We start from the raw sequence: 11,275 nt of genomic DNA, 5'->3' as shown, positions 1-11,275 counted from the left end.
CTAAAGAGAATAATATAGCTAGAGTTTGGACTATTACCACCACTAGTAATGTTGATGCTTCACATGTTGCTAAACCTCCTACTACCAATGGTAAAATAATTGGTGTTGGCAATGTTTCTACTTCTATTACAAAGCGTGCAAAATTGCCTGAAACTGCTGAAACTGTTTGTGATAAAAGTGCTGAAATTTTTCAAAGTGTTGGGGACAATGGTCCCATTGCTTTAGATCATGATGGTTTTGATTTTGATGATTGTCATATTTCTGAAGTTATTAAGTTCTTGCAAAAACTTTCTAGAAGTCCTAATGCTAGTGCTATAAACTTGGCTTTTACAAAACATATTACAAATGCTCTCATTAAAGCTAGAGAAGAGAAATTAAAACTTGAAGCTTCTATCCCTAGGAAGTTGGAAGATGGTTGGAAGCCCATCATTAAAATGAAGGTCAATGATTTTGATTGTAATGCTTTATGTGATCTTGGTGCAAGTACTTCCGTTATGCCTAAGAAACTTTATGATATGCTTGACTTGGCACCTTCAGAATGTTGTTATTTGGATGTTAATCTTGCTGATAATTCTATAAAGAAACCTTTGGGGAGAATTGATAATGTTCACATTACGGTTAACAATAACCTTGTCCCCGTTGATTTTGTTGTTTTGAATATTGAATGCAATGCATCTTGTCCTATTGTTTTGGGAAGACCCTTTGTTCGAACCGTTGGTGCTATTATTGATATGAAATAAGGAAATATTAAATATCAATTCCCTCTTAAGAAAGGTATGGAACACTTCCCTAGAAAGAGAATGAAGATGTCTTTTGATTCTATTATTAGAACAAATTATGATGTTGATGCTTCTTCTCTTGATGTTACTTGATTTACACTTTCTGCGCCTAGCTGAAAGGCGTTAAAGAAAAGCGCTTATGGGAGACAACCCATTATTTTATTTCTGCAATTTTTGTTTTATATTTGAGTCAAGGTGCTTGTTACTACTGTAGCAGTACCTTTGTATCTTTATTTTATTGCATTGTTGTGCCAAGTAAAGTCTTTGATAGAAAGTTGATACTAGATTCGGATTTCTGCGCAGAAACAGATTTTTAGCTGTCACGAATTTGAGTTGTTCTCTCTGTAGAAAACTCGTAAAATCCTGAAAAAATGCATGCGTGATCCTCAGATATGTACGCAACTTTCGTTCAACTAGAGCTTTTCCATCTGAGCATGTTAAGTGCCTCGAAAAGATTCGTCTTTACGGACTGTTCTGTTTTGGCAGATTCTGCATTTTATTTCATATTGCCTCTTTTACTATGTTGAGTGGATTTCTTTGCTCCATTAAATTTCAGTAGCCTTGGGTAATGTCCAGAAGTGTTGGGAATGATTGTGTCCTTACTGAACATGTGAATTTTTGATTATGCACTAACCCTCTAATGAGATTGCTTTGAGTTTGGTGTGAAGGAAGTTTTCAAGGATCAAGAGAGGAGGATGATATAATATGATCAAGAAGAGTGAAAAATCTAAGATTGGGGATGCCCCCGTCGTTCATCCCTGCATATTTGAAGAAGACTCAAGCGTCTAAGCTTGGGGATGCCCAAGGCATCCCCTTCTTCATCAACAACTTATCAGGTCACCTCTAGTGAAACTATATTTTAATTCCGTCACATCTTATGTGCTTTACTTGGAGCGTCCGTGTGCCTTTATTTTCGTTTTGTTATTTTCATTCTCTGAATAAATCAGATCCTAACATGCTTGTGTGGGAGAGAGACACGCTCCGCTTTTTCATTTGAACACTTGTGTTCTTCGTTTTATTTTTCATGTTCATGGTGAAAGCTGAAAGCCGCTGCACTTATTGTTATTTTGTTGGAAACAGAAAATGCTTCATGTGGTAATTGGTGTATTGTCTTAAATATTTTGATACTTGGCAATTGTTTTGAGCTCTCAAGTAGATCATGTTTAAGCTCTTGCATCATGTAGTTTAAACCTATTAGTGGAGAACTACCGTAGAGCTTGTTGAAATTTGGTTTGCATGATTGGTCTCTCTAAGGTCTAGATATTTTCTGGTAAAAGTGTTTGAGCAACAAGGAAGAGAGTGTAGAGTCTTATAATGCTTGCAATATGTTCTTATGTAAGTTTTGCTGTACCGGTTTATACTTGTGTTTGCTTCGAACAACCTTGCTAGCCAAAGCCTTGTACTGAGAGGGAATACTTCTCGTGCATCCAAAACCTTGAGCCAAAACCTATGCCATTTGTGTCCACCATAACTACCTACTATGTGGTATTTTTCTGCCATTCCAAGTAAATTGCTTGTGTGCTACCTTTAAAACCTTTCAAAAATTCATTCCTTGTTTTTGCAATACATAGCTCATGAGAAAGTAGCCTAAAAAACTATTGTGGTAAGGAATATGTCGCTTGTGTATCTTAGTTCTTATAAGTTGCTTGTTGAGCGGTAACCATGTTATCTGGGGACGCCATCAACCTGTTACACCTTTGTTGAATATCATGTGAGTTGCTATGCATATTCGTCTTGTCTGAAGTAAGGGAGATTTTCCATGATTTGAAATGGTTTGAGTATGCATATTATTAAAGAAGAACATTGGGCCGCCAACCAAAGTCATGTATCATGGTAGAAGTTTCAGCTTGGACATCAATCCTCAAATCTCTTATGAGAATATTACCTGTTGTTGAATGCTTAAAGCATAAAAGAGGAGTCCATTATCTGTTTTCTATGTTGTCCCGGTATGGATGTCCTCAAGTTGAGATCTATCAAAATCGAGAAATCAAATGCGATTTATCTCCTTGGACCTTTGTACAGGTGGCATAGAGGTACCCCTTTGTGACACTTGGTTGAAACATATGTAATGCGATGACAATCCATGGAAATCCGAGCTAATTAGGACAAGGTGCAGGCACTATTAGTATTCGATGCACGAGGCTTGCAACTTATAGGAAGTTTTATACATAACCCATATAAATTATTACTACCGTTGACATAATTGTTTCCATGTTTTCAAAATAAAAAGCTCTAGCACATGAGTAATCCCTGCTTCCCTCTGCGAAGGGTCTTTCTTTTACTTCATGTTGAGTCAGTTACCTACTTCTTTCTATCTTAGAAGCAAACACTTGTGTCAACTGTGTGCACTGATTCTTACATGCTTACTTATTGCACTTATTATATTACTTTGTGTTGACAATTATCCATGAGATATGCATGTTGAAAGTTGAAAGCAATTGCTGAAACTTAAATCTTCCTTTGTGTTGCTTCAAAACCTCTTATTAAGAATCTATTGCTTTATGAGTTAACTCTTATGCAAGACTTTTTGATGATTGTCTTGAAAGTACTATTCATGAAAAGTTTTTGCTATATGATTCAGTTGTTTAGTCATTATCTTTTTGTTAGCAAACTATAGACCATTGCTTTGGGTCAATTCATTCATCTCATATGCTTTACAATAGTGTTGATCAAGATTATGTTGGTAGCATGTCACTTCAGAAATTATTCTTTTTATCGTTTACCTACTCGAAGGCGAGTAGGAACTAAGCTTGGGGATGCTTGATACGTCTCCAACGTATCTATAAATTCTTATGTTCCATGCTTGTTTTATGACAATACCTACATGTTTTATTCACACTTTATAATGTTTTTATGCATTTTCCGGGACTAACCTATTAACAAGATGCCGCAGTGCCAGTTCCTGTTTTCTGCTGTTTTTGATTTCATAAAAGTTAGTTTACGGATATTCTCGGAATTGGACGAAACAAAAGCCCACGGCCCTATTTTCCACGGAGTGTTCCAGAAGTCTGAAGGAGAGACGAAGAGGAGCCACAAGGCGGCCACACCATAGGGGGGCGCGGCCCCACCTCTGGCCGCGCCGCCGTATGGGGTGGGCCCCTTGGGACTCCACCGACGCTGCCCCTTCGCCTATATAATCCTCCAGACGCGAAAACCCTAGCACCGGGAGCCAGAATACGAGAAAAGTTCCAGAGACGCAGCCGCCATCAACCCTATCTCGGGGGGTTCAGGAGATCGCCTCCGGCACTGCCGGAGAGGGGAATCATCACCGGAGGGCTCTACATCACCATGCCCGCCTCCGGACTGATGCGTGAGTAGTTCATCCTTGGACTATGGGTCCATAGCAGTAGCTAGATGGTTGTCTTCTCCTCTTGTGCTATCATGTTTAGATCTTGTGAGCTGCCTATCATGATCAAGATCATCTATTTGTAATGCTACATGTTGTGTTTGTTGGGATCCGATGAATATGGAATACTATGTCAAGTTGATTATTGATCTATCATATATGTGTTGTTTATGATCTTGCATGCTCTCCGTTGCTAGTAGAGGCTCTGGCCAAGTTGATACTTGTAACTCCAAGAGGGGGTATTTATGCTAGATAGTGGGTTCATGTCTCCATTGAATCTGGGGGAGTGATATCAACCCCTAAGGTTGTGCATTTGATGTTGCCACTAGGGATAAAACATCAATGCTTTGTCTAAGGATATTTGTATTGTTTACATTACGCACAGTACTTAATGCAATTGTCTGTTGTTTGCAACTTAATACTGGAAGGGGTGCGGATGCTAACCCGAAGGTGGACTTTTTAGGCATAGATGCATGCTGGATGGCGGTCTATGTTCTTTGTCGTAATGCCCTAAGTAAATCTCATAGTAGTCATCATGATATGTATGTGCATTGTTATGCTCTCTCTATTTGTCAATTGCCCAACTGTAATTTGTTCACCCAACATGTTATTTATCTTATTGGAGAGACACCGCTAGTGAACTGTGGACCCCGGTCCATTCTTTTACATCTGAAATACAACCTACTGCAATCATTATTCTCTTTTGTTTCTGCAAGCAAACATCACCTTCCACACCATACGTTTAATCCTTTGTTTTCAGCAAGCCGGTGAGATTGACAACCTCACTGTTAAGTTGGGGCAAAGTAGTTTGATTGTGTTGTGCAGGTTCCACGTTGGCGCCGGAATCCGTGGTGTTGAGCCGCACTATACTCCTTCACCAACAACCTTCACGTGGCCTTCATCTCCTACTGGTTAGATAACCTTGGTTTCTTTCTGAGGGAAAACTCGCTGTTGTACGCATCATACCTTCCTCTTGGGGTTTCCAACGGACGTGTGCTTTACCGTCACAAGCAGTGCCTGCTAGAAGACGCGGCGGCACACCAAGCCCTAGCGGCCGCACGGGAGGCGGCGGAGAATCAGACGAGGGAGGGACGCAACAACGGGGCCAGCCCGTCAGGCAACAAGTAGTCTAGGCTTCTAGAACTACTTTGTATAGTTTGAATGTACTACTTTCTATATATGTTGCAAATCTAAAAATGGATCTCCCCGCTGGGAGCACACCCAGACGCAAACGGACGCGCGAACAAAATATGTTCGCGGGGCGACGCAAACAGACGTTCGCGACCACTTTTGGGCATCCGATATGCGTCGCCCCGTTGAAGATGCCCTTAGCAGCACTACAAGAAGGCATCTTACACAGCCCTTCGGGGGCTCAATTTATTTTATTTTATTTTAAAATTGTGATAGAACCTTGTGAGGTTGCTAATAACATTCTTCTCACCAGTCACCACCAAGGTTCATATTAAGTAATCACCTACATATTATTTAATCTATCTCAGTAATGGGAGGATCGTGCCATCGTGGAAGCAGTTTTCTTTTCTTCCTTCAGTGACGGGGAACTCTCGGGCACGGGGATTTTCCTCTACCCGCATAGCGCTCCGAGAACTTAACATTCGACTATATATTAAGATAAAATCTGTAAATACCTGGTGGTGTCACACATTCAAAAAGGACGTTGCTACACGGTGCTATAGCACCCGTTAGTCTACCAGGATGCCCCTCATGTCTGAACAGAATTGTTTCTAAAACAGGAAAGTGGTCCCAGGTCTAAAAGCGACATGTTACTCGAAGTGGAAAATGTGACCGCGGAAACCCTTTCCCCGGATGCGAGAGCGGAGTCGAGACATGTCTGGTCCCATGCAACTGAACGAGAAAAGCACCCTACACTATTCCAACCCATGTAATTTAGATGCAAAACTTCATCTAATTTTTATAAAAAATTACTTCCCTTCTAAAAAAACAACTCATAAGTGATCTAATTGAGGATGTAAAAAATATAATGATAGATGTAAAAAAAATATAAAAATTACATCAAAAATCACAAAAGCTCGGATCACAAATATAATAGTGTTTTACACCTTGACCCTTTTAAACGTTCTGGATGTAGAAAAATAATAAAAATTACATCTAAAGTAGAGAAAGAAACTAACATAGTTACATCCTTTCACTGATTCTGAAAAGTGAAAAATTCAATAGGCGAAAATTAGTGTGCAAAAAATACATCCAGTGACATAATAATATAATATACATCTTTTTACCATTCTAGAAGTATAAAAAAACTTAAGAGGCAAAAATTGGACTGCAAAAATTACATCTAGGGAACATAATCTTCTATTGATCTGGAGGTGAATAACTACATTATCAATATGTAAATAGAGTAGATCAAGTAGTATGCCCATGAAAGCAGCCAGAAAAGACGAGAGGGAGAGGACACCACATACACCAGAGGAAAAAGTGGCCTGCTGCCTTCTTGCGTGGACGACCATGCCTGCAGAACTGCTGCTTTCGATCGGGAATCAGGCTAAAAGGAGGGTCGACGGGCGCTGTTGATGTGCATACGCTGGAGGGGAAAAACAACGGAGCGGCACGGCGTGGCGGCTCTTGCGAGCGCGATAGCCAAGGCGGATCCTCCGGCCAGCAGCACATCTTCTCCCGGATCAAGGTCATGCACCTTGCGTGGGAACTCTCTGGTCCTATGCAGTTCTCCTGGCGGCGCGCTACAGAGGAGGGGCCTTCAATACGCGGTGGAGGTGGGCGTCCGCCGCCTCGCCCCACACCCCCGAGCCCCCACCAACTCCATTGCCCCCGCCCCTTTGCCATAGGAGCGGGAGATCCTCCCCAACCACCATGACAGCCGCCCTTCGACACCGGAGCTCGGTCGCTGTTCGATCCGCACCACCAGCGCCTCCTGTTTCTCCTCCGCCGGCGCCGGGATCCCCTCGATGTGGGCTGGTCGTGGAGGAGAAGTAGTTTGTGGGGAGGAGATAAGAAACGAGTGGATGAGAGGAGCTTGAGGTGAAGAGGCCGAGGAAAAAGACGACTCTAGAAAGGAGAGGATCCTGTGTGTCCTGGATATCCCCGAGCAAACCGCACGATGGCAATCTAACGACAAGTAGAGGGGAGCACTCCGGGAGACACCGCGGTGCCCTCACTCCGGAAGACACCGCGGTGCCCTGGCACGTAATAGAAATTGGGATTCAAAAAATTACAAATAATATGTCACCCGCTTCCTCGTCCCTAACTCCAACAGCTAATACAACATCATTTCAAAAAAAAAAAAACAGCTAACAACATGCACCTATCCCACCCGTTCTCATCCTGGCAAATAACAACCCATCTCCCCTTTTTGTGCACATCAACTCTTATGCTTGGGAGCTGCCCAACAACTCCTAACAAATCAGCTAAAAAAACAGCCTAAGTCTCTAGCCAACAGCTTATTTTTGCGAATAGAATCCTGGCATTAAAAAAAATATTAAACAATACAAAGCCCCTTAATAAAATTGAAAATTACAACAAAATTCTTTAGATGCCTTCGTCTTCAACCTCTAGACCGTATCGACGGCGCACCGCTGCCGCTCCTCCCTAAGTCGGGCTACTATTGTTGCTTGCAGACGAGAAGTCATCGAATGGGTCAAGAAGACCGCATCCATCCCGGAGACGAAGAAGGAATAGCCGGCCATGAAGCTCCTTGGCGATCCAGAGATCTCCACATCCAGAAAAAGTCCTCGAGAACCACGTCACTCTCACCAGCTTCTCGACGTCACCGTCGAGATGGGGCTGAAGCCGAGGAGACTTTATTGGAGAAGGTGCCACCACCACCCCCTGAGAGCCGCCCCACCAAACCAGAACCCTACAACCATAGGAACGGAGCCCTCCCACCGGTGGGGGCCGAGATCCACCCCGTCACAGAAGCGAGGCAGGTCGCCAACAGCAGGAGACAAAGAAACCCTAATCGCCTCCCGCGCGTTCTCTAGGGCGAAGGGGTACGAGATAGATTCAGTTTCTGGTTTAAGTCTAATTTGTAGTTCTATTGCTTTCTTTGGCGCTCCTTTCTATTCATTTGAGCTAAGAGTGTTTTCAATCAGAAGTGGAGAAGAAAAGGCAGCGTCATGGGTCGGTCGGCCCTACATATCTCTAGTTTCTTCTATATAAGATGGATACAATTCTCTACAACCTCGACTAAGTTCACTGACCAGAGGATACAACAGACAAAACACACACACACAACCAACGGAAAAGAATTTCTTTGATCGACAAGAGCTGCCAACTCTCAGACCTTGACACTGCCATTGCCATCGCCGTTGTGATCGACCTGCTCGTCGATGTTCCTGACGGGTCCCTTGAACCACTTCCTGGCGTCGACGACCCACCACAGCATGATCAGCCCCAGGACGACGCCGAGCGCGATGGGCGCGTAGTTGAAGGTGTCCGTCTTGATGGGGTACACGGTGGGGAGCAGGAAGACGGAGCAGGTGTAGCAGATCCACAGGAACGCGACGAGACAGACGGGCCTGCTGGCTCGCCCGAGGTAGAACGGCCCGGGCCGGAAGTCCGCCTCCCGCATCACCATGCGTGCGAAGATGGGCACCGCGTAGCCGCCCACCCACCCGATGGTGGCGACGGAGGTGATGGCCGTGAACACCACATTGATCCAGAGGATGGGCAGGCCCAACAGCGCGCACACGGCGGCGCACAGCCACACCGCGTTCCCGGGCACCTTGCGCGTGGGGTGGATCTTGCGCCACACGGAGGAAAACGGGACGCCGCGGTCGCGCGAGAGCGCGTACACCACCCGGGCGGCGCTGGTGGTGATGGAGAGGCCGCCGAAGAAGAAGGAGGCCCAGATGACGAAGAGCAGCACGATGGCGCCCGTCGAGTTGTTGTACCTCCCGTGGAACGCGTCGTAGAGTATCTGCGCCGGCACGAAGGTGCCGGCGGTCTCGTTGGTCGGGTCGTAGAGGTAGCTGAAGTCCTGAATGCTGAAGGTGAGGGCGAGGATGTAGGCCCAGCCGAAGACGGTGATGATGCCGATGCTGGAGAGGATGGCGATGGGGCCGTTCTTGTCGGCGCCCTTGGTCTCCTCCGTCAGGTGCGCCGCCGCGTCGTACCCGTAGAGGGAGTACTGGCTCACCAGGAAGGACAGGATGACCGCGTAGGCGCTGCTGCTGATCCCAGTCACGTCCGGCGCCTTCTCGAAATGGGTGAACACGTACGAGGCCGGCTGCGTGGATTTCGCCACCAGGGGGAGCATGATCACTATGACAGTGCCACCGATCACCTGCACACAACATAAAGGAAATTGGTCATTCCTGCTGGTGTACCTTGATGAACTGCATTTTTCAGTGACCTGAAAGAGTTCTGAAAACAAATGAACTGCAAGGGACTGTTAGTTACCTGCCACCACATAGAGATCACGTCAAGAACGGCGATGACTTCCAGCGCGAAAGTGTTGAGCACTGCCCAGATGAACGTCAACGAAAGGTACATGACGAGGAACAGCCAGCGAGGAGCTAGATAGCCGCCGCCTTTGTTGGTGCCGGTGCATAGCAGAATTATGCTCTGGAGCACCTGGGATCCTGCGTATGCCTGCAACAACGAAGAGGCAGAATTGACACATTGCACCAGAGATTTCTGTAATGGCCAGAGGTCGACTAGCAATGGCTGCAAAGGAGGCGTACCTGCGTGCCGATTCCGGCAATGAGGCCTATGGCCTCCAGCCAAGCGCAGCACCAGGATGCCAACGGACCCCAGACCGGGCCGGCCAGATGAGCAGCCCAGAAGTACAGAGAACCAGTGGTCTGTTTTGTTGTCAAACAGGAAAGAAAAAAGTGTTAGTTGGAAGCAGAGCACGTCAGGTGTGATCAGAAACAAAGACTTCTTGCACCAGAATAACAAGTGCAGCAAACAACAATGCTTTCAAGATTCAGCCATGCTACTCAAGTCAATGGTCAAAGATTGCACGATTTGCTGTCCACACAACTATCATTTCTAACCGAGAAAATCAAAATGAAATCTATAAGCAGAGGCAACAAACATGGCCACCTAATTTCGATCAGGACCAACGGCAGGATCAAGAGACGGTATCATGCAGAGAAGTCAACGGGAGGATGTGCGCGTGCTTACAGGGAAGGAGGAGCAGATCTCGGCCATGGCGATGCCGACGAACCAGGTGAAGAAGGAGACGACGACCCACCCCCAGACGAGGGAGGCCGGCCCGGCGTACTGCAGGCTGGTCCCGTACAGCGGCGTGATCCCCGTGAAGAGCGTCATCGTCGAGAATGAGATGGCCAGCGTCTTGAACAGCGTCTGCAACAGCAACAACACATGCAGCAGAGTTTCGTGATCAAGCTCTCATTTCTCCACCGTAATGAAAATACATGAGCATCTAATACTAACGAGTTTAGTCAAAGATCTCTCGTATGAATTATCTTGTCATCCAATGTTGCAAAGGCATCAACAGGAGAAAAAAAACATGGGAAAGAAAGTTTGCCGTAAAACCATACCATTTCCCGCCGGAGCTCCTGCTTGTAGCCGAGCTCATTGAGGCGCTTCTCGCCGGAGTCGACCGCATCTCCCCCGGCCATGGCGAAGGCAATTCCGCCGGCCCTCTTTCGAGACTGCTGGAGACCTTCCTTTGATCCGCGCGCGCGCAGACGCCGCCGCCCTTGCTCGGGACGACTCAGGGCACACTCGCGCGGCGGGGCAGGGAGGGAGGCGAAAGCCTATAAGCAGGCCTTGGCGGCGCGGGTAATAACCTCACAATCTTGTGGCAGGTTGATGGAGGGGGGGTGGAATTCGGACGCTTGCAAGGAGTTTGTGCTCTGTTCGTCTGCGTCGACGTCGCGTTCGTTATATTGCCCGTTTGTTGCGCTCATTTCCCTCCTTCTCTTATACGGAGTAGTACGGAGTACCAATTTTGTAGTACCCTTGAGCTCTTGGGTTTGACTAATAACCGGATTCTTGGAGTTCACACTCGCGTGGTGGGAAATAGCACGTGCACAATCCGAGTGCACCATAGGTATTGCTTATTGCGTGAGAAATGAGGAGTGTGCTACATTTCTCTTCTAAAAATCGAAGACAAGTTAAATTGCTGCAGGAAATACGAAACGAGGTTTGATTTCTAAGAACACGCTTATCTGATGTGAAAAGC

At 45.8% G+C, this 11,275-nt stretch overlaps 1 protein-coding gene across 1 annotated transcript; it reads right to left on the bottom strand.

The window, feature by feature from the left end:
- Positions 1 to 8,213: 8,213 nt before the first annotated feature.
- LOC127334891 (amino-acid permease BAT1 homolog) lies at positions 8,214 to 10,999 on the bottom strand. Its single transcript, XM_051361436.2, has 5 exons — positions 10,629 to 10,999; positions 10,249 to 10,431; positions 9,804 to 9,923; positions 9,520 to 9,711; positions 8,214 to 9,403 (listed from the first exon to the last, which is right to left on the bottom strand). The coding sequence occupies exons 1-5, from the start codon at positions 10,707 to 10,709 to the stop codon at positions 8,396 to 8,398; spliced, it is 1,584 nt and encodes a 527-aa protein (XP_051217396.1). The 5' UTR covers positions 10,710 to 10,999; the 3' UTR covers positions 8,214 to 8,395.
- Positions 11,000 to 11,275: the final 276 nt, after the last annotated feature.

This window comes from Lolium perenne, chromosome 2, assembly GCF_019359855.2.
Source record: "Lolium perenne isolate Kyuss_39 chromosome 2, Kyuss_2.0, whole genome shotgun sequence".
NCBI classification, from domain to species: domain Eukaryota; kingdom Viridiplantae; phylum Streptophyta; class Magnoliopsida; order Poales; family Poaceae; genus Lolium; species Lolium perenne.
Note: the sequence above shows the minus strand (reverse complement) of the source record. Positions and strands in the feature narration are given on the sequence as shown.

Excerpts from the sequence above, each read along its gene's own strand:
- LOC127334891 (XM_051361436.2), bottom strand. The coding sequence starts at position 10,709 with ATGGCCGGGGGAGATGCGGTCGACTCCGGCGAGAAGCGCCTCAATGAG. Across the intron at positions 9,924-10,248 it reads AGATCTGCTCCTCCTTCCCT|ACCACTGGTTCTCTGTACTT; the intron begins GTAAGCACGCGC and ends ACAACAAAACAG. Across the intron at positions 9,404-9,519 it reads TGATCTCTATGTGGTGGCAG|GTGATCGGTGGCACTGTCAT; the intron begins GTAACTAACAGT and ends TGTTGTGTGCAG.